The sequence below is a fragment of the Gekko japonicus genome, unplaced genomic scaffold (genome assembly GCF_001447785.1).
Source record: "Gekko japonicus isolate JY-2015 unplaced genomic scaffold, Gekko_japonicus_V1.1 scaffold617, whole genome shotgun sequence".
In the NCBI taxonomy this organism is placed as follows: Eukaryota; Metazoa; Chordata; class Lepidosauria; order Squamata; family Gekkonidae; genus Gekko; species Gekko japonicus.
In genome coordinates this window covers 836,251-859,529 of record NW_015171522.1, presented here as the reverse complement: position 1 = coordinate 859,529, position 23,279 = coordinate 836,251, and the positions used below count along the sequence as shown (strand labels likewise).

The 23,279-nt window shown below is 51.6% G+C and overlaps 1 protein-coding gene across 1 annotated transcript in view; it reads right to left on the bottom strand.

The window, feature by feature from the left end:
• IQSEC2 (IQ motif and Sec7 domain 2) overlaps window positions 1–23,279 on the bottom strand; it is a gene marked incomplete at its 3' end in the record, with an annotated part of 42,129 nt that overhangs the window by 1,067 nt on the left and 17,783 nt on the right. The window contains exons 4-11 of the mRNA XM_015419461.1: window positions 23,015–23,176; window positions 21,239–21,361; window positions 11,154–11,320; window positions 7,941–8,080; window positions 7,706–7,831; window positions 6,198–6,297; window positions 4,563–4,724; window positions 920–1,093 (exon numbers count right to left, since the gene is read on the bottom strand). Of these exons, the coding sequence (XP_015274947.1) occupies window positions 920–1,093; window positions 4,563–4,724; window positions 6,198–6,297; window positions 7,706–7,831; window positions 7,941–8,080; window positions 11,154–11,320; window positions 21,239–21,361; window positions 23,015–23,176 (1,154 nt within the window). The remainder of the gene's footprint in view (window positions 1–919; window positions 1,094–4,562; window positions 4,725–6,197; window positions 6,298–7,705; window positions 7,832–7,940; window positions 8,081–11,153; window positions 11,321–21,238; window positions 21,362–23,014; window positions 23,177–23,279) is intronic.

Below are 23,279 nucleotides of genomic sequence, written 5' to 3'. Positions count from 1 at the left end.
AGCTTCCGAACCCACACCCTCCCTCGGCACGGAACGCACAGGCTGATACGACCAAATCTGATTACACGGAATTAATAAAGAGACCGTCCTGTTCTTTGCCGACTTAGACCAGCTCTCGCAATGTCAAATTATGGGGCTCCAAAATGAAATATTCTTGCGCCGACTAAAAGGGGGACCCAACCGAACGAGTGCTGGGGTGGACTGTGTGGCTTTGATTTACTCTGGAAATGCTGCTTCGGAAGTGGAACGGTTTTAAAAATCATTACCCAAATATCTCTGTGAAAGACCCTGTTATATGGGACGGGGCGGTCTATCTCTGCATGCTCCCGCTTGAAAGAATTCCCCGCAAGTAGAAAAACAAACACGCGAGGGAGAAGGGTTCGACCCAGACTTCTCCCTGACGCGCTGTTTTTCTAAATGCGAGGTTTCCCCCCCGTTTTGTTTTTAAGTGGAACATTCAAAGAAGCATCTTTTATGGCCTGAACTGATATAGAAGTGGCCTAGTTGCTTGATTCTACGGAACGTACAGGGTGGCCCAAATCTGGGAATCTGGAGGAGTCTGAAATTGCCCCCCTCAGCTTCAAAATGGAGCCCGGAACAGGTGCTGCGATCAATCCGCCCGGCGCGCACGGAGGTCTCGCGCAAGTTGTGAGGTCTAAGGACATCCTGATCTATGAGCCTTATTGCACATCACAGGTCATGCCGGACAAAAGACAGGACCACTGAATTTTGCTACTGATTCCAAATTGTGCTGCATTGGGCGGCCTTCTCATCTAAAGGCCGGTCGTGGATTTTTTTTACGGGCACCGACTCTGAAATTGTCCTTCCCCACGCCCCCGCCTCTACCAGCCTCCCCACCAGTTTTGCCCGGTCCGGGGGCCATGGAAAGATCTCAGCGTCCTGACGCTCAGCCCCTCACCAGCGTCAGAGAGGTCCCGGAGGGAGCTGCTGAGGGCGCCGCGTTTCAGGCCTTCCCCCATGGTGTAGGCATCTTCCAGGCTGCTCCGGGTCAGCGTCCCGTTCACCGTGTCCTTGGGCCCGGAGGAAGGGGAGGCGTTGGGGCGCATCACCCCTTTCTGCTTTTCCAGCTCCGCTGTGGGTGGGGGAGAGGAAAAAGAAGAAGAAGAGATTGGATTTATGCCCCACCCTTCACTATCCGAAGGTGTCTCAGAGCGGCTTACAAACTCCTTTCCCTTCCCCTCCCCACAACAGACACCCTGTGAGGTAAAAGAAGAAGAAGAAGAGATTGGATTTATACCCCGCCCTTCACTACCCAGAGGAGTCTCAGAGCGGCCTACAAACTCCTTTCCCTTCCCCTCCCCACAACAGACACCCTGTGAGGTAAAAGAAGAAGAAGAAGAAGAGATTGGATTTATGCCCCGCCCTTCAGTACCCAAAGGAGTCTCAGAGCGGCTGACAAACTCCTTTCCCTTCCCCTCCCCACAACAGACACCCTGTGAGGTAAAAGAAGAAGAAGAGATTGGATTTATACCCTGCCCTTCACTACCCAGAGGAGTCGCAGAGCGGCTTACAAACTCCTTCCCCTTCCCCTTCCCCTCCCCACAACAGACACCCTGTGAGGTAAAAGGAGAAGAGATTGGATTTATACCCCACCCTTCACTACCCAAAGAAGTCTCAGAGGGGCTTACAAACTCCCTTCCCCTCCCAACAACAGACACCCTGTGAGGTAAAAGAAGAAGAAGAGGAGATTGGATTTATACCCCGCCCTTCACTACCCGAAGGAGTCTGAGCGGCTGACAAACTCCTTTCCCTTCCCCTCCCCACAACAGACATCCTGTGAGGTAAAAGAAGAAGAAGAAGAGATTGGATTTATACCCTGCCCTTCACTACCCGAAGGAGTCTCAGAGGGGCTTACAAACTCCTTTCCCTTCCCCTCCCCACAACAGACACCCTGTGAGGTAGAAGAGGAAGAAGAAGAGACTGGATTTATACCCCGCCCTTCACTTGGAGTCTCAGAGCGGCCTACAAACCCCTTTCCCTTCCCCTCCCCACCACAGACACCCTGTGAGGTGGGTGGGGCTGAGAGAACTCTGACACAAACTGCTCTTTTTCAAGGACAGCTGTGTCAGAGCTTGTGATTGACCCAAGGTCACATCAGCAGGTGCAAGTGGAGGAGTGGGGAATCAAACCCGGTTCTCCCAGATTAGAGTCCGCACACTTAACCACTACACCAAAGCGATGAAGGTATTTAATGCCCTGATTCTTTCTTTCTTTTTTTTTGGGGGGGGGAGGTTCCATCCCGCCCAGCGGCCAGAGATGGATGGCTATCCCAAATCAAATTGGAAAGCAAGGAGCTCTGGTGTTTTTATATAAATTTGTGTGTTTTTATATGAATTTGTGGTCCCGCATCCTGCATTCAGATCCTGCCCTGAGTCTCAAACCCTGCCCTCAGTGGCAGAATTAAGACCTGTGTCCAGTAGTGTCTTAGACACCCACAAGATTTTCAGGGTATAACAGTCAAAGCTCCCTTAACCCCTTCCTTCCTATCAGTCTGTCGGCCATAGTCGCTTTCCCCCCTCAGCCAGGCTCTGATACCAGAAATGAGCCCTGTGGGGAGACAAATGCCCTGGGGACCAGAGTTGTAGAGAGGTAAACAGTGGGTGAAGGTGAGGTTCGGCTCTCCTATGGCTCTTAAAATCACACATCTCTCCTACTTCATAAGGCAGACCTGAAGAGTTGGCTGCCGCTGTGTCTAGTTCAGCTCTAAGGAGAAGGGGAAATGCTCTGGATCAGGGTTGCCAAACATGTGGCCCAGGGGCCGGATCAGGCCCCCGGAGGGCTTCTATCAGGCCCACAATGGAACTGGCTGTCTTCTGTTGCTTCTTCCAGTTCTGCTGCTGCATCATCGTAGGTTTGCAGCTGACAGATACACACCTGAACAGCATACTCAAGATTGCAACAGCACAGACGTTTTGATGCAATAATTCAGAGCAGAGGTGTCAGTTATCAGACACTGTTAAATAAACAAAATATTGCAGGAGTGCTGATGTTTTAAGCATGTTTTTATTTCAAGTTAAAAAAAAACCCGTTGTGTTCGTGTCCTTTATGAAGTTTATATCTCCGCTACCTGGCATTACATTTTACGACACACACACGTGGCCCAGCCCAACAAGGTCTCATTTATGTCAGATCCGACCCTCATAACAAATGAGTTTGACACCCCTGCTCTGGATGGTATTTTGCATTATATATTCTGGTCCAATAGAAAAGGATACATCCGCTACACCCTACAGCTAGAAGGAGAACTGTTCCCTGAGACCTTTGACTTCTGAAAGCTCATACCTCGAAAATCTTTTTTTTTTTTGGTATTTTTAAAATATGTGTGTGCATGTGCGTGCGCACCTAGAAGTCGTGGTGACTAACCCCTACTAGGGGCCTGGAGGATATTCAGAGACGTGGCTGAATAAAGCCTGTCCCCGTCTCCTGCCTCTGGTATTCCAAGGAGGTCTCCCTTCCAAGTATTTGCCGGAGTTGACCCGGCTTAGAAGAAGGAGAGAAGACACTCGGAGTCTCAGAGCAGTTTACAATCTCCTTTCCCTTCCCCTCCCCACAACAGACACCCTGTGAGGCAGGTGGGGCTGAGAGAGCTCTTTCGGGAACTGCTCCTGATAGAAGAGGTCCGAAAGAACCTGCAACTGACCCAAGGTCACACCAGCAGCTGCAGGTGGAGGAGTAGCGAATCAAACCCGGTTCTCCCAGATTAAAGTCCGCGCTCCTAACCACTACACCGAACTGGCTCTTAGCTTCCGAGATCGGATGAGTTCGGGCTTGCCTTTGCTATCCAGGTCAGAGCCATACCATGAAAAATTTGTCAGTTTCTAGTGCGACTGGACTCGAATTTAGCTCTTTTATGGCAGCCCAACATGGTTGCCCTCTGAAACTATTGGTGATGGCAGCCAAGTTGGGATGGCACGGACAATGGCACCTTGTTCTAAGGCACTGCACTCGCCCTAGGTTGCCAAGTCACTTACTTGGCACAGCGGGGGACAGCTGGTCCCTGCCTAGGACATTCGTGCGCAGAGCTCGCGCCGCGATAACGTCACCCAGAAGTGACGTCATCACACTGGGCACGTCGCTAGCAGACGCTCTAGCAATCAGCCTGGAAACTCTATGGTACCATAGAGTTTCCAGGCTGATTGCTAGAGTGTTGGCCGACGATGTGCCCAACGAGATGACATCACTTCTGGGTGACGTCATCGCGCTGGGCATGTTGGCCCAAACCGGGCACTTTGGGGGCGGGGTTCCCCCGCTGGCCTGATCCAGACTGGCGGTGTTGGAGGGCCTTTGGGCGGGTAATCCCCTGCCCCCCTGGGGGACCTGGCAGCCGTAACTCACCCTCCCCTGTTGGTTTTGAGCCACAATGCAGCAACAAGTTTAAAGGCTTCCTTTTTCTTTCCAAGCTTCACCCGTTTCCCTCCGCCTCCTCAACGGGGCCCTCCGGTGCACTGAGTCAACGGCAGTGTCCGTCAGGAAGGACACACGGCCCCTGCCCCACTTTGCGTCCCTTCCACACTCGTCGCACGCCTCCACCGATCACTCACATTCCACACGATACTTCTCCATCTCTTGGACTTCAGCGATGGATTCCCGGAGGTCGCTGGTGAACCGTAGCCGGTCCTGCAGACTGGGGGCGTTGAAGATGATCAAGACTTTCCTTTCCCCACCAGGGACGGCTGAGAGCAGCTTGATCCCAAATTGGTAATCTGGGCAGGAGAGGCAGAGGCTGGCTGACTGTGGGCTCACTCCCACTGAACCCTATTTCTGGCAGCCGCCAAATGTTTTTAGAAAGTGGGCGAGGCTTCTGCCCAGCAAGGCTTCTCATAGGCTGTGCAGGTGTTTTTTTTAAAAAAAACAATGTTTCTTTAATAGCCGCTTTCACCACAGCACAAGGATCTTCACCACGTGACTGACAGTAAGCTGCGGCAGCCATTTTGTATGTGGCTCGGCCTTCTGCGGCAGCCATTTTGTGGGTGCGCCCACCAGTGCTCCCTCTAAGCTGTGGAGTTTTGTGAGCAAAAATTCTACTCTGTGAGCTACTGGCATTCAAGTTGTGAGCCGGCGATTTGGCCGCTGCATAAATTAGTTCGCTCTGGAGCCGTCCCTTCCTGAGCTGAGACAAAAATATGTGCGTCGGAGGCTAATTGTTTTAATCTAAATTGACTTATGTTTTATTGTAGATTATGTACTGATTTTATGTAAGCCGCCCTGAGCTGGGCTTGGCTGGGAGGGTTAGGGTAAAAACCCGGTTAAATAAATAAATAAATAAATAAACTGTGAGTTGGCTCACACTAGCTCAGCTTAGAGGGAACACTGGCGCCCACCATGGTGTGTCAGAATTCCAAAGGTGCCTGTGGGTTCAAAAAGCTTGAGGATCAAGCCCGTAGCCAGGATTTTGTGGCTTGTGGGGCAAACCGTTTTCTCGTGGGACTGAAGTTCTCAGTGCAGACAGAAAAGCCATTCAGCCGATAGAAAGCGGTTACCGGGATAGATCTCTAAACGGCAAGCAGTCGACTGTTCTCAGCTGCTGCAAGTTAATCCCTTCCGCCAGCCTAAGCAACAATTCTGATAACAAGCTGGCAGGTGGGGGGTGATGACTTCTGTAGTCAAGTGGCGTGGGAGGGCGGGGTATAAATGGAATTAAATAAATACATAAATAATAAAGAAAGCTAACACTTGGGCAGAAAAACTCTCTCAAAGAGACAAGTTTCTAGACACAGAAGGGATCCTAGAGGTCACCTACTCCAACCCCCCTTGCTCAGTGTGGGAATTAGTCAACTACAGCACCCCACTCCGCTTGAAGGAGCGCACCCCTTTAACAAATACTTAGAAATGACTGAAAAGGGCATTTACAGAGAAATTCTTGTGGGGCGGTGCCTTTAAGAAAGGGGGCGGTGCCCCCAAAAGCCCCACCGTGGCTACGGGCCTGTTGAGGACCCCACCCTAGAGTGGCCTTCAGCCTGATGGAGAAGGGACAGTGGAGGGGCCAGATGATAGTAAGCCAGCCAGATGGAAGAGGAAACTACTTTAAGGACCCGGGAACCTGAGACGAAGAGGACAGGGCGGCCAATGTGCACTGTAGTGCTCTGTCAGAGCACAGACGTCTGGCCTGGAGTGGAGTGTGGGGCAAACACTGTGCCCCACGACACCTCTGTGTCTACCGTGGGGACGACACTCACAGGAATTCTGGAAGAGCTGCAGCTGCATCTCGACGAGAGGGAAGCTCTGGCGGAAACTGTAGGTCACGAGGATCTTCTTCTTCTGGAATATCTTTGTGACCTGGAATATTGTCAGGGGAGGAAGAGAGAAGAGGGTCAACAAGGAGCAGGAAGGACAAGCCTGGTCTCCACCCAGAAGTGCTATCGCCACTTAATGGGCTGGATCCTGCTTCCCCTTCCTGGTGTAGGACAGCCTAGCCCATAACCTGACCCTATTGCATCTCATTTGATAGCCCAAGCGTCACCATACAGCAAGCCAGTGGGATCCGCCTCTCCGTGCCTGGAGGACAGTGCCACAAATGGCATTGGACCTCTGCACGGTACAGTGCTGATCTCTGTCAGCTGGAGATCGGTTGTAAAAGCGGGAGATCTCCAGGCCCCACCTGGAGGCTGGCGACCCTAACAACAGCCCAGTGAGGTAGGCTAAGCTGACATACAGAGAGGGAGCGGGCCACAGTCACCCAGCAAACCTCCATGGCAGAGTGGGAATTCGAACCCGGTTCTCCCAGATCCTACCTCATACAAACAATAATTTTAAAAGTACAGGGTGGTTGGCATGATGTAAGCATTTCTTTGGAGGGCTGTTGCCCTGTTGGTTTTCTGCCAGGCAGAACGGGCCACAAGGGAAAAGTTGTCCTGTGCTGAACAAGCATTGCAGAGCTGAAGAGCGACCAGCTGCTTGCTCACGCACAGACTCGCTTTGTGGTCTGAGGCAGGTAATACTGGCCTACCTTGCAGGGTTGTTAGGAGAATTATTCTATGCAAAGCCCTTGGGATGCTTAAAAGAAGTGCACAAATGCTTTCCCCTCCAAACACTTGCACCGTTTTTCTATTTTAAAAAAATTCTTTGAAAACATTTTCCCTTAAAAATTCCCCTGTTCCAGGCCTTCTATGCAGAAGGGGGTAATGTAGCCAGCTTTAATTTTAAAAAGCTGTTCTTTGTTCTGTCCCCTGCCCCCCCCCCTAATAGCACAATGGGCAATGAAAGGGAAATTCAAACTCAAACCCCCACCCCGAATGCTACCGGACTACCTGAGTTGGCTGCCTGTCTGCCTGATTTCCACCTTTATCCAGGCTTGTCAAGACAGAGTGATCAGCAGAAGAGGAGCAAAATTCCACCTCACCGCCAGAGCACTCTAACATCCCGTCCTTACTCCTTCCTTACCACTAACAGGTTGTTGAAGAGGAAATCCTTTGATTGTAGGACTTCATGGAAGTAGGTAACCTAGCCAGCTTTAAATAAATCTTAAAAAGCTTTGTCTTATCGTCCCCTGCTAGCGCAATGGGCGATGAAAAGGAAAATTAAAACTCACCCCCACTGAATGCTACCGGACTAACTGAGTTGGCTGCCTGTCCGCCTGATTTCCACCTTTATCCGGGCTTGCCAAACACAGCGGTTGGCAGTAGCGGAGGTCGCTTCCGCCTTACTCCCAGAGTGCTCTAACATCCCACCCCTGCTCCTTCCTTACCACTAACAGGTCGTTGAAGAGGAAGACCTCCCTTTGGTGCACCCCAAGCCTCTGGGGCCTGTTTGGATCCGGGACCTCGTAGAGCTGGCAGCAGCAAACCAGGCGCCTGTGGGGCAGTGAGAGGACCTGGGTAGGGCAGACAGGAAGATCGTGTTGGAAGTGGAACTGAAAAGAGAAGACCGGCCCTGGGGGAGTCCCAGACCCTCTCCCCGTCCCAAAGGGCTCTCCCACTCACCGGCTTTTTGCCCACAATCATTCGCTCGACTGCTTGGACCTGAGAGACGTGGTCGTCGTTGGTGCGCAACTCCCGGCTCTGGATCCGCTGGTAGATCCCAACCAACAGGTCGCGGGGGATGTCCTCTCCGTTATCCACCCCTGGGGAGGAAGCATAAGCAGAGGTTGCAGGGAGAGCAGAGGCCAAATTCAGAAACCGAGAACAGCAAAACGTTCGCAACGGAATATTTCAGAGCACTCTGAGGCTCTCACACGTTCGCGTTCCCCGTCATGTTTTCAACAGTCCTGTAAGGTAGGCGAGTGCAATTAAAGGCACGGATCAGAGACTGCGGGAATCCTGACTCGCTCGCTACGTCACGTGTTTGCGGCGGAGATGATCCCAGTGGAGGTGTTGACAGTAGCGGATCTATCGGTCTTTCTCCTCCACCGAGCAGACCTTTCCAACCCTGGGAAAGTTTATTCCCAGGGACAGGTGGGTTGGGAGGCAGCAGTGGGGATGGGAAAGGGGAAAAAACAACTGACGGAAGAAAGAGGAGAGGGCAGTTGTGCCCCTTTCCTCCTCCCCGCTGCAGGCGCCCACCTGCCCAGGTATTAAACCATGCAGATCCTATCACCGCGAGAACAAATATTCCAGGGCTCAGAAAAGACTGCTGCAGGCAGGGGGACGTGGAAAAGATCTGCAGTCCTTGCATCTGTGGATCACCAGATCCAACCCGTGGCTGCATGGAATAGCCTCTGCTTGACCTGCAGTAGGTCCCAGGTTCAATCCCTGGCATCTTTATTTAAAAGGACCTGGCAGCAGGTGATGTAGAAGACCTCTGCCTGAGGCCCTGGAGAGCCGCTGCCAGTCTGAGTACACCAGGGCCCCCCAACCTTTTTCAGGCTGCAGGCACTCTGACACAGTATGGTGGTGGCAGCATCAAAATGGCTGCCACAGGAGGCGGAGCCAGCCAGAAAATGGCTTCCATGGCTTACCTTCAGTCGCACAGTGAAGATCCGTGTGCTGTGGGGGCAGCTGCCGCCAAAGCAACGTTTTTTTAAAATCTGCACAGCCAATCAAATCTCCAGTGGCCAATCAGAAGCAAAAGCCCCATCTAGTCCCACCCACTTTCTAAATACAATTGGTGGGTGTCAGGGTGGAAGGAGGAAAATCTATGGGTCATTCTTGGTTATAAAATCTATGGGTCATTCTTGGTTATAAACTCAAGGAGGGATGGGTTGGGGGAGGTGTTGCATTGTACATCAAAGAGGGCACAGAATCAAATAAGTTAGAAAACATCAGGGGAATTAACACCCGAACAGAAGTGATATGGGTGGAAATACTGGGCCCTAAGGGTTACTTAAAAGTAGGGGGCGTATTATCACCCACCTGATCAAACCCTTGAGGCTGATCTTGAAATGGAGAAGGAAATAAGGGAGGTGGCTAAAGCAGATAATGTTATTATACTGGGAGACTTCAACTACCCTCACATTGACTAGGTAAACGTGTGCTTGAGTCATGCTGTACAAATGAGATTCCTAGACATCATAAATGACTGTGCACTGGAACAGTGGTATCATTATACACAAACATTCCTCATAATGAGGCCTTAGAGGTACTTCAAACTACATTAGACATGAGGGAGAATGCTCAAATCCCTCCCACTGCCTTTTTATGCCATATAATACTGCCTAAAAAGAAATTACTTCCAATTTCAAAAAAAAGTTTTTTGGCAGATCTCTGGTACGGCAATGGAATGCAAGTTTGCACCATAACTTTGGACCAAGGAAGTCCAGGGTTGCAATGCAGAGGCAGGCAACAGCAAACCCACCTCTGTCCATCTCTTGCCTTGACCTGGATGTCCCAGGCTAGCCCATTCTCATCAGATCTCAGAAGCTAAGCAAGGTCGGACCTGTTAGTACTCGGGATGGGAGACCCCCAAGGAAGTCCAGGGCTGCTATGCAGAGGAAGGGAATGGCACACCACCTCTGTTTGTCTCTTGTCTTGAAAGCCCAATCTCCATCAGACCTTGGAAGCTAAGCTGGGTTGGCCCTGGTGAGTACTCGGGATGGGAGACCACCAAGGAAGTCCAGGGTTGCGATGCAGAGGCAGGCAAGGGCAAAACCACCTCTGTCCATCTCTTGCCTTGACCTGGATAGCCCAGGCTAGCCCGATCCCCATCAGACCTTGGAAGCTAAGCTGGGTCGGCCTCGGTTGGTACTTGGATGGGAGACCACCGAGGAAGTCCAGGGTTGCAACGCAGAGGCAGGCAATGGTACACCCACCCCTGTTCCTCTCTTGCCTTGAAAGCCCTGAGGGGTTGCTGTGAACTGGCTGTGACTTGACGGCACTTTCCCCTGCCACGCGGAGCCACAGCACCCACCTAGCACAAGGAGCGGTGCACAGGGAGTGGTGGCACAGGGGATTTATCCTCTGGTTAAAACATCTGAGCTGAACAGAACTGCTGTCAGTTCTAGCCCCGTGCTGGTGTGAGCTACCAGCCTTGTCCCCAGCTCGCTGTCCACCCAGCGATTTGAAAGCTTCGGCGAGTAGATAAAATGGAGACCACTCCTTAGAGAGGGTGGGCACACTAAACCCCCTGGTGGGGGAGGTGTTAGCCGGCGAACGGAATGTCCAGCGCGTAAGATCGAAAGCCTAGAAAGAACTCTTTGGGGAGTTCTACGGGGGAGGGTGGGATATAAGTTTAATAAATAAATAAATAAATAAGAAAGCCTGTAATGGGCCGTCCGGCCAGGTGGTGGCAGTGCTGCGCTGCAACTGAAAGCAGTCCTGGAGAAAAGCTGAGGACATCAAGCCATGCCGAGGGAAAAATGCCGTTGGAACATGTCTGACCCTACAGCTGAAGAAACTCCCCCTCGACTGCGAACGTGTGTGATTTAAAGATTTATATGTTGTCTTCCCTTACCCCTTGAATCATTGTTAGTTCCGTGTGTATATGAGTAACTGTAAATCGCTCAGAGCCAGCAAGCTCTGCAGGATTGAGCGATTAATAAATTGAAAATATATATACACCCACACTACCTGTCTGGAGTTCAAAGAGCTTTGGTGCGAGAACCCAAAGGAAAGTGACACAGATAGTTGGGATCTTCTGAACTCAAGATCCTCGCTCCCCTCACAAGTTCTTCTTCTTCTTTTAAATTTCTGCCACTTATTAAGGAAATCTGCATCACCCCTTTCTGCGGAGGCACAGCACTCGGGGGGGCAGCTGCTCACCTCGCAAGTTCTTGATGAAGTCGTCCAGCTTCATCTTCCTCTCCGCCTTGACGCTGGGGCTGTACATGTCGGTGTTCAGGAGAATGATGGCGAAAGCCAGGATGAAGATGGTGTCCGGGTTCCGGAACTGACGCACCAAGGGCGCATTGCAGACACAATAGCGCTGGCTGCAGGGGGAGGCAAAGAGAAAGGGGGATTCAGAGCAAAGGCCAGGGGAGAGGTCACGGTCCAAAAAAACAGCCCAAGACTTTGATTCTTATTTACGTCAAATGTTTCCACGATGCCTGTTCGGAGTCCTGCTCAGGGCAGCTTATCATTAACAACCACAGCATGAAAACCAGCCATTGAAAAACAAGCCAATAAAACGCAAGCCGCTGGACATCAGTGTAAAAAATACTAATAAAACAGAAGCAGGCTGTTAAAAAGCTGGTATGAACGTAAGAGAAGCCATGTTGGATCAGGGCAGTGGCCCATCCAGTCTAACACTCTGTGTCACACAGTGGCCAGAACCCAGGGGCCATCGGGAGGTCCACCAGCGGGGCCAGAACTCCAGAAGCCCTCCCGTGGTGGCCCCCCCCCCCAAGCACCAAGAAGACAGAGCATCACTGCCCCAGACAGAGTGTTTCATCTATACCTTAACAGCTAATGATGGATCTCTGCTCTTAAGAACATAAGAGGAACCATGTTGGATCAGGCCAGTGGCCCATCCAGTCCAACACTCTGGGTCACACCGTGGCCAAAACCCAGGGGCCACCAGAAGGTCCACCAGCGGGGCCAGAACTCCAGAAGCCCTCCCACTGTGGATCACCCAAGCACCAAGAACACAGCATCACTGCCCCAGACATAAGAACATAAGAGAAGCCATGTTGGATCAGGCCAATGGCTCATCCAGTCCAACACTCTGTGTCACACAGTGGCCAAAACCCAGGGGCCATCAGGAGGTCCACCAGTGCGGCAGAAAAGGTAAACGGTAAAGCTAAACCTTTAAATAAGATCCTGAGTACACATGAAGCAACATTATACTGAATCAGACTACTGGTCCATCACAGTCGGTATTGCCTGCTTAGGCTGGCAGCATCTATCCAGAGTCTCAGGCAGAGAAAGGTCCTTCTCATCACCTCCTACCTGGTCCTTTTCAACTGGGGATACTGGCGACTGAACCTGAGACTTTCTGCAGACCAAGCAGAGGCTCTGCCACTGAGTCATCCCTCCCCCCCCCGACACGCATGAAGCTGCCTTATACTGAATCAGGCCCTTGGTCCATTCAAGTCAGTATTGTCTACTCAGGCTGGCAGCAGCTCTCCAGGTTCTCAGGCTGAGATCTTTTCACACCACCAGTAGCCTGGTCCTTTTAAACTGGAGATGCCGGGGACGGAACCTGGGACCTTCTATACAAGGGGTGTCAAACATGCGGCCCGGGGGCCAGATCAGGCCACCCCCCTCGGAGGGCCCGCAGTGGAACTGGCCATCTCCTGCTTCCAGTTCTGCTGCTGCTGTTGCATCATAGCTTGCTTCGCCAGACTCTCTTAATCACTCAGCCATTTCAAGTTTTAACCTGGGTCCTAGACTCAGAACTCTGAGCACGAGATTTCCGTGGTGAATGTCAATAAATCAAAAGTAGGTTTTGCAGCTTACAGAGCTAATGTTTTAAGCATGCTTTTAAGTAAAAAGAAACCCTCTGTGTTTGTGTCCTTTGTGTCCTAGTTGATATCTCCACTACCTGGCATTCCGTTTTATGACACACGTGGCCCGGCCCAACAAGGTCTCCTTTGTGTCAGATCCGGCCCTCATAACAAATGAGTTCGACACCCATGCTCTACACAGCAAGCCAATTAGGGCCTTGAAGGTAAAAACCAGCGCTTTGAATCGTGCCGAGAAGCAAATGGATAGGGGTGATACGATCCCAGTGCCCAACCGCTGACAGTAGCCTGGCTGCCACATTCTGCACGAGCTGACGCTTCCAGGCCATTTTCGAAGGCAGCCCTACGTAGAGTGCATTACAGTAATCTAACTCGGATTACCCGATCATGCTTTTAAAGGAATCATAGAATGTTAGAGTGGGAAGGGACCTTGCAGGTAATCTAGTCCAGCCCCCTGCACTTTGCAGGAGCATAGCCGAAAGATAGCCCTACAACATACCCGAAAGACGGCTGTCCAGCCTCCGCTTGAAAACGTCCAGCGAAGGAGCATCCACCACCTCCCGAGGCAGTCTGTTTCACTGCTCAACCACTCTTACAGTTAGGAAGTTTCTCCTGGTATTTAGCTGGTATCGACTCCCTTGTCATTTCCACCCATTAGATCTAGTCTTGCAATCCGGAGCAAGAGAGAATAGATCTGCTCTATCTTCTACATGACAGCCCTTCAAATACTTGAAGACTGCAATCATGTCCCCTCTAAGCCTTCTCTTTCCCAGGCTAAACATACCCAATAGCCGGAGCTGATAAAAAGCGCAATGAGCCACAGAGGAGACCCGCGCCTTCAACCGTTGGCCGGGATTCTAGTGGCAACCCTAAGCTATGAGCCTGCTCCTTCAGGGGAAGAGCGATCCCCTCCGGGACTGGCTAGTTCTGCAGTCTCTCAGCAGCCTCTCTGCTAACCCACAGTGCCCCAGTCTTGTCCAGACTAAACATCTGTTTATCAGCCTTAAACCATCCCCATAACCTTCTCCAGGCACCTACTGAGGACTTTCACCAGTTTGGTGTAGTGGTTAAGTGTGCGGACTCCAATCTGGGAGAACCGGGTTTGATTCCCCACTCCTCCACTTGCACCTGCTGATGTGACCTTGGGTCAGTCAGAAGCTCTGGCACAGCTGTCCTTGAAAAAGAGCAGTTTGTGTCAGAGCTCTCTCAGCCCCACCCACCTCACAGGGTGTCTGTTGTGGGGAGGGGAAGGGAAAGGAGTTTGTAAGCCGCTCTGAGACTCCAAGTGAAGGGCGGGGTATAAATCCAATCTCTTCTTCTTCTTCTTCTTCCACAGACCCACAGAACAAGATAATCCATGCCTTCGTGTTCTCCATTACTATGCATGGGTGTGACAGCTGGACAGCGAAGAAAGCTGGCAGGAAGAAAGCGGATTCATTTCATAGAATCATAAGAGTTGGGAGGGACCTCCAGGGTCATCTAGTCCAACCCCCTGCACAATGGAGGAAATTCACAAATACTCCCCCCACACACACACCCAGTGACCCCTGCTCCATGCCCAGGAGATGGCAAAAAACCTCCAAGATCCCTGGCCAAACTAGCCTGGAGAAAACTGCTTCCTGACCCGAACATGGCAACCGGCATTTCCCTGGGTGTGTAAGAAAGGGCCACGGGAACTAAGCACTGAGGCAACCCTTCCTGCCCTCCCTCTCGCGATCTGCCTAAATTCACAGAATCAGCGTTGCTGTCAGATGGCCATCTAGCCTCTGCTTTAAAAAACCTCCAAAGAAGGAGAGCCCACCACCTCCCGAGGAAGCCTGTTCCCCTGAGGAACTATCAGGGAGTCCTTCCTGTGGTGTTAGAGGAGAGTTTCATCGTTAACGTGGACTGCCAAAGAGACAAATCAGGGGCTTCTCGATCCAATCAAGCCTCAACTCTCCCTAGAAGCTCAAATGACTTAAACTGAGGCTATCAATACTTTGGTCCCATCGTGGGAAGACAAGAGTCACTGGGAAAGACAATCATGCTGGGAAAAGCGGAAGGCAGCGGGAAAAGAGGAAGACCCAACGGGAGGTGGATTGACAAAGGAAGCCACAGCCCCAAGGATGTGTTAGGGCAGGGGTGTCAAACATGCGGCCCAGGGGCCGGATCAGGCCCCCAGAGGGCTTCTATCAGGCCCGCAAGGGACTGGCTGCCTCCTGCTTCTTCCTCCAGTTCCGCTGCTGCTGCTGCGTCATGGCTTGCCTTCCCAGACTCTCTCAATCGCTCAGGAGAGATAGACAGGCAAGTTTCTGCTCCCTACACTGGGCCGAGGCTCCTCCCCTCCCCCTCCCCGATTGCTACGGCACAGACATTTTTGATGCAATAATTCAGAGCAAGAAGTGTCAGCTATCAGAGACGGTTAAATAAACAAAATATTGCAAGAGCGCTCATGTTTTAAGCATGTTTTTATTTTAAGTTTTAAAAAAATCTTTGTGTTTGTGTCCTTTATAAAGTTTATATCTCCACTACCTGGCATTACGTTTTATGGCACACACGGCCCAGTCCGACAAAGCCCAATTTATGTCAAATCCAGCCCTCCATGAGTTCGACACCCCTGTTTTAGATGTCATCTAATTCATAGGGTCGCCATAAGTCAGAAGTGACTTCCCTCACGGCCTTGGAATCGCTAATTAGTATAGCGAGAGTAACACAACGGGGCTTAATCTCTAAACTCCACAAGGTGTTAGCCTCACTAGATTGTGACACATGCCTAACTTATCAAACTTCATGGCACAAAGAATGCAACATTAGTTTAACAACAGAACAGTGGCACAAATTATGGTCCTCTCCACCATTTCGATCTAAAATCACTTCAATGAAGCGCCAGACATTTAAGATTTTAGCACACTGGTACCTCACCCCATGCAAACTGGCACAAATGTCCTCAACATGCAGTCCATATTGTTGGGAAAACTGTGGAAACGTGGGTAATCATCTGCATTGTTGGGTAGAATGCCCGAAAATACTCCCTCTTTCTGGGAGTAGGCTTACCAAGTCCCCCCGGGGGGCGGGTAAAACCCCGCCCCAGAGGCCCGTTCCCCGCCGCCGGTGGATTGGGCCCCGGGGAGAACCCCACCCCCAAAGTACGTGACGTGCACGTCACTCGAAAGTGACGCGACCACGCCGGGCATGCTGGGGGCAGGGCCACGGTCATCTGAGGGAAAACTCTATGGTTTTCCCTCAGATGGTTGTGGCCCTGCCCCCAGCGTGCCCGCCGTGGTCGCGTCACTTCCGGGTGACGTGGATGCGGCGCGCTCGCGCTCTGGGAGCAACCCGGGAGTACCCCACTCCAGATGAAGGTAGGACTTGGCAACCCTACCTGGGAAGCGATGTTGACACAGATCAAATGATAGTCCTACCAACACCAGGACACCTGTTTCTGAACAGATGGGCAGTTCATGGCTCTGCTTCTGCAAGTGTAGAACGGGCCTCCATAATGCCTTCTGCTGCTAAAACGGCCATTGCCACGCATTGGAAAACGACAGTGGCACCCACGCTTACACAATGGCATCATAAATTGTGCGATTTGTCTGTTATGGCGAAACTCTGGGATAATCTTACACGCTTTGACAGATTACCTGCTAACACATCGTTTGTAGCAGTTTGGCTCCCTATCTTAAATGACCTAACTGAAAACTCAGATACTCCAAATGTGATAGATGATTTACGGTTGTGGTAAAATCGATACTTCTGTCCTATGTGATTAACTCTGTACCTAATTAATATACTTTTCCTTCCCTTAAACAAAAGGACATCAAATTCTTTTGGAAAAATGTTGAAATGGAGCTCACTACAGATGTTTGTAAGACTCAGGCCCCGGTCACACGAGAGGTTTTGGGCCGGGAGAGGGACGGATCGGGGGCGCAGCAAACGGGCGCGATCCCACTGCAACAGCTGGGAAGCGTTGCGCGCCCGTCCCCGATCTGGCCCTTCCACCCAAAACCCCGCACCAAAAATAAGCCAACCTGGGTGGTTCATTTGGAAAGGCCACATCAAGGCCGGCCGTGGGATCGCCGGCGCGTCCTTCTGCCGGCGCATCCCCGGCTCCTGGCCCAACTGCGCATGCTCACACATGCGCAGTTCGGCAGCCTCCCCCTCCCGACTGTCGCTTCCTCCCTGGCATCTGATCGTGCCGGGGAGCAACGGCGCCGTGGCTCAGGGGATCCGTGGGATCCCGCCGCGGCGTCTCTATTTTGGTGCGGCTCAGATTAGCCGCACTTAGGCCGTTGTTTTTCCTGCCGTGTGACAGGGACCACAGTTAATGTATTGCTGTCTAGTGCTTACCTTCAACTGTTTTACTTATTCAATTGTAAAATGTTATACACTTAATGGTATATTATTTGTAACACATTGTACTTTTTGGAAAATTAATAAACTATATCGTACCAAAAAAAAGAGAGGTGACTTGACGGCACTTAAAACATACCCCCTCGGACCCATCTGACTTAGCGGTTAAGGAGAAACACAGTTTTGTGTCACCCACATATTGGTAGCAATGTTCTCTCTAAGCTGTGGAGTCTTGTGAGCAAAAATCCTACTTTGTGAGCTGCTGGCATTAAAGTTGTCAGTGAGCGATTTGGCTGCTGTATAAATCAGTTTGCTCTGGAGCCCTCCTTCCTGAGCAAAGACAAAAATGTGTGAGCCGGAGGCTAAAACACTGTGAGCTAGCTCACACTAACTCGGCTTAGAGGGAACACTGATTAGCAGTATCTCACTCCCAATCCCTGGACGACTTCTCCCAGCAGTTTCATGCAGATGTTAAATAGCATTGGGGAGAAGGGGTAAGATGGAACCCTCGCGGGACCGCACAGCAAAACCATAGAGTTTTCCCTCGGATGACTGTGGCCCCGCCCCCAGCGTGCCCGGTGTCATAACGTCACTTCCTGGGGACGCGCACGCCGGGGTGGGGTTCCCCCCAGGACCCGATCCGCCAGCGGCGGGGAACGGGCCTCTGGGGTGAGGGATTCCCCGCCCCCGGGGGGGGGGACTTGGCAAGCCTAGTCCCAGGGCCAGGCAGCAGTCCCGCAGCCAGCACCACCTTCTGGAATCGGTGGGTCAAGTAAGAACATAATTATTAATTAATTTATTATTTATAATTTCAATTTATATACCTCAGGGCGGTTGACGGCGACAAAAAATACAATATAAAGCCAAAAACAAAACGGTAACGTTAAAATGAAAGAACGTTAGATGGCACCAAAGTAAATACAGTCTGCATTACTGTCCCGCAAGTGGGAGAAAGCAACCATGGTGCCTTCTGCCCCCAGCCTGGCCACTCTCTCCAGGAGGAGACTGTTGTCTCAATGTTCCCTCTAAGCTGTGTAGTCTTGTGAGCAAAAATCCTACTTGGTGAGCTACTGGCATTAAAGTTGTGAGCGAGCGATTTGGCTACTGCAGAAACTAGTTTGCTTTGGAGCCATCCCTTCCTGAGCAAAGACAAGAATGTGTGAGCCAGAGGCTAAAAATCTGTGAGCTAGCTCACACTAACTCAGCTTAGAGGGAACACTGGTTGTCGTGCCGTCAAAATCAACTGATGGGTCCAGGGGAATCGACAGGGTCCCAGCCAAGGCCACTGGTCAGTGCAACCAAGGTTGTTTCCGTCCACAAACCAGGCCTTGAATGTGCTTGATTAGAGGACAACCTTGCACGAGTGCTGTGTTGGTCATGCTACAGAGGAGATGGGGGACCCACGGGGGAGGGAAGCGGTCAGTGTGCAAGTGGCCAACCCTCCAACGGAGCCCCAAAGACGCATTTGGTCCCTGTAGTAACCAGACGCTGGGTAGCAGGAGACCTTGAGGCCCAACCTCAGAACTGAGAAGGGGAGTCAGGATTTTGTCCCTCCTGGCAGGAAGACCTCAAAAGGACAGTGGTAGCAGCAATACCCCCAAAATCTCCAGGTATTTCCCAACCCAGAGCTGGCGACCCACAAGTGGACGCAGTCCATGTTACTTACTGAAACAAACGGGCAAAACCCCTTAGATTTCAGCGGGGGAAACTGAGGCCCAAGTCTCATAAAACTCGGCCAGCATGTGGACTCTACACATGACGGGATGAGAAAAAGAGAGGGGAGAAAAAAATCTCTTGCTTTGGCAATGTAGAATATTCTGCACCGCCAGGTTCCTATACGCATACATTACTATGCACATATGGCCCATCCACCCGCTTTTGCAGCAGATGGATCGAGTGGGCGGGACAGACACAAATGAGATCTATGCGCAGAGAAGGCCCAGTTGCAATGGTACACTGTGGGAGGGGGTCTGCGTGAGCTCACTCCAAGAACCCGCCATACGTGTCGTCTGCTCGGCGGGGCCGGTTCACACCGTGGTCACCCCAGGCAGACTTCCTACAAGGCGACATGATAGAGTGGCAACTTGGACAGATCTTGTTCCCTCCGTAGAATGCAACCGGCAGGCTTGTGCAGCCTCTGTTTCCCTCAGGGGCGGGCAACTGTAAGGAAAAGGGTTTCACCCTTCAACTTCCATTACGTTTCATTATTCGTCCCCACGCAGTTATTAGCATTTTAAACACGCTAATGACAAAACATGGAGTCCCGTTTAGAACAATGAAGTCGACCAAAGGGTTAAAAAGCCCTCTCCTTTTACCCGCCTGGTCCCAAGGCAAATTGAGGCTCTACATGCCTGGAGGAGTGTGATCTTTGTCTCACCTGCTCAAGCCCTGAGTCTGCACAAGGCCAGGTTCACGTGCTGGCCTCTTCTCGTCAAAGGCCCAAATACTTTTCTTTGGCCTTTGCTTTAGGGAGCCATGCGCAAATCATCTGCGACCCTCCACACTGTTTGCGCAGTGGTGCTTGCTCGCTTTCCCCTCCTACTGCAGTCCAGAAAGCCCCCTTGAATTCTGTTCCTGGGGTCAACAGACCCTCCGGAACAGCGGAAGGGCCAACCAAGGTCTGCGACAGGAAGGGGGAATTGGTAGAAACTTACATCCCTTCTTCCAAACGGCATTCCGTTGGAGGGACTGCACTGGTGGCAGCATGCCAATATTCCTTTTATCTTTCCCCCCTTCAAGACTAATCCAGCAGCTGCTTCCTGAATGATGCAGACAGAAATCAAAGCTGAAGAAAACTATCTGGCCTCACCTTCACGTAGGATCTTGCTAGACATTTCATGCAGCCGCATCACAGTTCAAACTCCTACTGCAGAAATTAACGTACTCCCCCGTGGACTGTGGCACAGTGGCAGAGCCTCTGCTCGGCATGCAGAAGGTTCCAGGTTCAATCTCCGGCATCCCCAGTTAAAAGGACCAGGCAGTAGGTGATGAGAAAGACCTTGGCCTGAGACCCTGGCTCAGTGGCAGAGCCTCTGCTTGGCATGCAGAAGGTCCCAGGTTCAATCCCCAGCATCTCCAGTTAAAAGGACCAGACAGTGGGAGGTGTGGAAGACCTCCACCTGAGACCTTGGAAAGCTGCTGGTCTGAGTAGACAAGACAGACCTTGATGGACTGAGAATCTGATTCAGTAAAATGCAGCTTCATTTGTGTTCATGTATGAAGCACTGCTTTAGGGGAGGGGCCATTGCTCAGTGGCAGAGAATCTGCTTGGCATGCAGAAGGTCCCAGGTTCAATCCCCGGCATCTCCAGTTAAAAGCACCAGCCAGGAGATGATGGGAAAGACTTCCACCTGAGACCCTGGAGAGCTGCTACCAGTCTGAATGGACAATACTAACCTTGATGGACCAAGGGTCTGATTCACTGTAAGGAATAGCAGATCAAAGGAAGTCCTTCTTCACCCAAAGAGTCAAGAACACATGGAATTCTCTGCTGCAGGATGTGGCGGCTACCAGCACAGGCCACTTCCAAAGGGAACTGGATCAATGTATGGAGCAGAGGTCCATCAGTGGCTGTTAGCCACAAGGTATAGATGGAACACTCTGTCTGAGGCAGTGATGCTCTGTCTTCTTGTTGCTTGGGGGGGGGGCAACAGTGGGAGGGCTTCTGGAGTTCTGACCCCGCTGGGGGACCTCCTGATGGCACCTAAGTTTTGGCCATCATTTGACACAGAGTGTTGGACTGGATGGACCACTGGCCCGATCCAACATGGCTTCTCTTATGTTCTTAAGAGCAGAGGCCCATCAGTGGCTATTAGCCACAAGGTACAGATGGAACGCTCTGTCTGGGGCAGCAATGCTATGTCTTCCTGGTGCTTGTGGGTGGGCATTGTGTGGGGGGGCTTCTGGAGTTCTGGCCCCGCTGGTGGACCTCCTGATGGCACTTGGGTTTTGGCCACTGTGTGACACAGAGTGCTGGACTGGATGGGCCACTGGCCTGCTCCAGCAGAGCTTCTCTTACGTCCTTATGAAGCTTCATGGGTTCAATTATTCCCTCATCTCAAGTCTCCCCAAAGCCTACCAAGAAACCCTGGAAAGGTGGAGACGCTTCCAAGGTACCTGAAGGCCTCTATGAGCCGCTCCACCTTCTGCGCTTCACCTTGGACCCGGATATGGGACTGGAACTTCCGCAAAGCGTCATCCAAGTCCATGCCGGAGAAGTCCATCTCATCCACCACGCAGCTGTAAGGCAGCAAACAGGAAAATCAAACACTTCCCACCCATAAGGTGTTCAGGGAGAAAAACAGAGACAGCCCTGCACCAATGCTCCCTTTAAACTGTGGAGTCTTGTGAACAAAAATTCTCCTTTGTGAGCTACTGGCATTAAAGTTGTGAGCGAGCGATTTGGCGACTGCATGAATTATTTAGCTCTGGAGCCGTCCTTCCTGAGCTGAGACAAAAATATGTGAGCTGGAGGCTAAAAAACTGAGCTAGCTCACACCAACTCAGCTTAGAGGGAACACTGACTACTTCCAGCTTCGTTAAGCACGTCCTGTTCAAGGGAGGAGAGGGAGGGTTAAGCACTGCTTTCCCCTTTGCCGTCAAAGCCACTGCTTGCTTTTTTGTTATTGTCATTTTGAAAGGGCACGGTGGCTTCCGTTCAAAATGAAATAAAACGACGCGCGATGGCTTTGACCACAACGGGGAAAGCAGCCCTTAACACAGATATCGCCAAGGAAGTAAAAAGGAGAATGAACCCTCAGTTCGGGAACGCTGCGGACACAGAAAGTGCTAACTGGGTGGCAGACAAAGGGAAAACTGCAGAGCAAGCAGATCCTTTGCAGACCGGGACTTATTTTTAAGGAGCCGTGGAGCTAAGCAGGATGGGAGACCGCCAAGGAAGACTGGGGGCTGGGACGCAGAGGCAGGCAAGGGCAAACCACCTCTGTATATCTCCTACCCTGACCTGGATGGCCCAGGCTAGCCCGATCTTGTCCGTTCTCGGATGCTAAGCAGGGCTGGCCGTGGTCAGTACCTGGATGGAAGGAAGTCCTGGGCAAGGCTCCATCTAAGCTGTGGAGTCCTGTGAGCAAAAATCCCACTTTGTGAGCTACTAGCATTAAAGATGTGAGCGAGTAATGTGGCTACTGCATAAACTAGTTTGCTCTGGAGCCCTCCTTCCTGAGCTGAGACGAAAATGCGTGAGCCAGAGACTAAAAAACTGTGAGCTGGCTCACACTAACTAATTCAGCTTAGAGGGAACAATGATTGTCAGAGGTCATTTCGTAGAAAAAGAGGTGCAGGAGCTCATTAGCATAGCTTATTTGCATATGCCACACCCCCTGACATCACCAGAAGTGTGTCAGAAGGCTCCACTGAACTGTTTAGGATTGCTAGCTATTGGTGGTGGTGGGGGAACGTGCAGATCTGTCCTCGCAGAGGAGGGAGAGCTTGTACCTGAATAAAACTTGGTCTTAAAGGTGCCACTGGTCTGTTTTGGACCGGGGGGGCGGGGGGGGGCTCTGCAGCTTACCTGGCTGCTTCTTGCTGTGACTGAGGGCTGCTGGGAGCAGGGGGTGGGGCTTGTTGCATGTGCCCGCCCCCTGGGCTCTTTACTGCCGGAGCTCCGTTCCTGTGCACTCCTGCAGGAAATGATCCCTGCTGGTTGTAAGGTAGGCTTGTTCTAATGTCAGCAGGTTGGAGATCTGGACCGGGGCCAGAGAACAGGATCTTACCAAAGGCCACCTGCCACTGAGCTACGATTTGGAACCAGGGGTTTCCCACACCGTTCACCGTGCTGACAACTATCACGCTCAGCGACAACTCTCTCTTCAAAAAAGAAAACATTAAAAAGACGTCAATAGCCTTGGGTGAAAACAATGCAGAGTCCCTTACTCGAGGACGTCCCGGTTGAACTGCTTTTGCCGGTTGCCGAGGAATTCGCCGATCATCTGCCGGCTCAGTCCCTTCCGCTCCAGGATGAAGCGCGCCACGCCGACGGGCGTGTCCGACAGGAAGCCCCTCTCGATCAAGTACTGGATCCCTTTCTCCGGTTTCCTGCCGGTAGGATGAGAAAGAGACTGTATGTGTATCTGAAACCGTTTCCCCCCCTGGCTTCGAAACAGCGAGACGTTTAGATACGCCACTGGACTAGACTCCA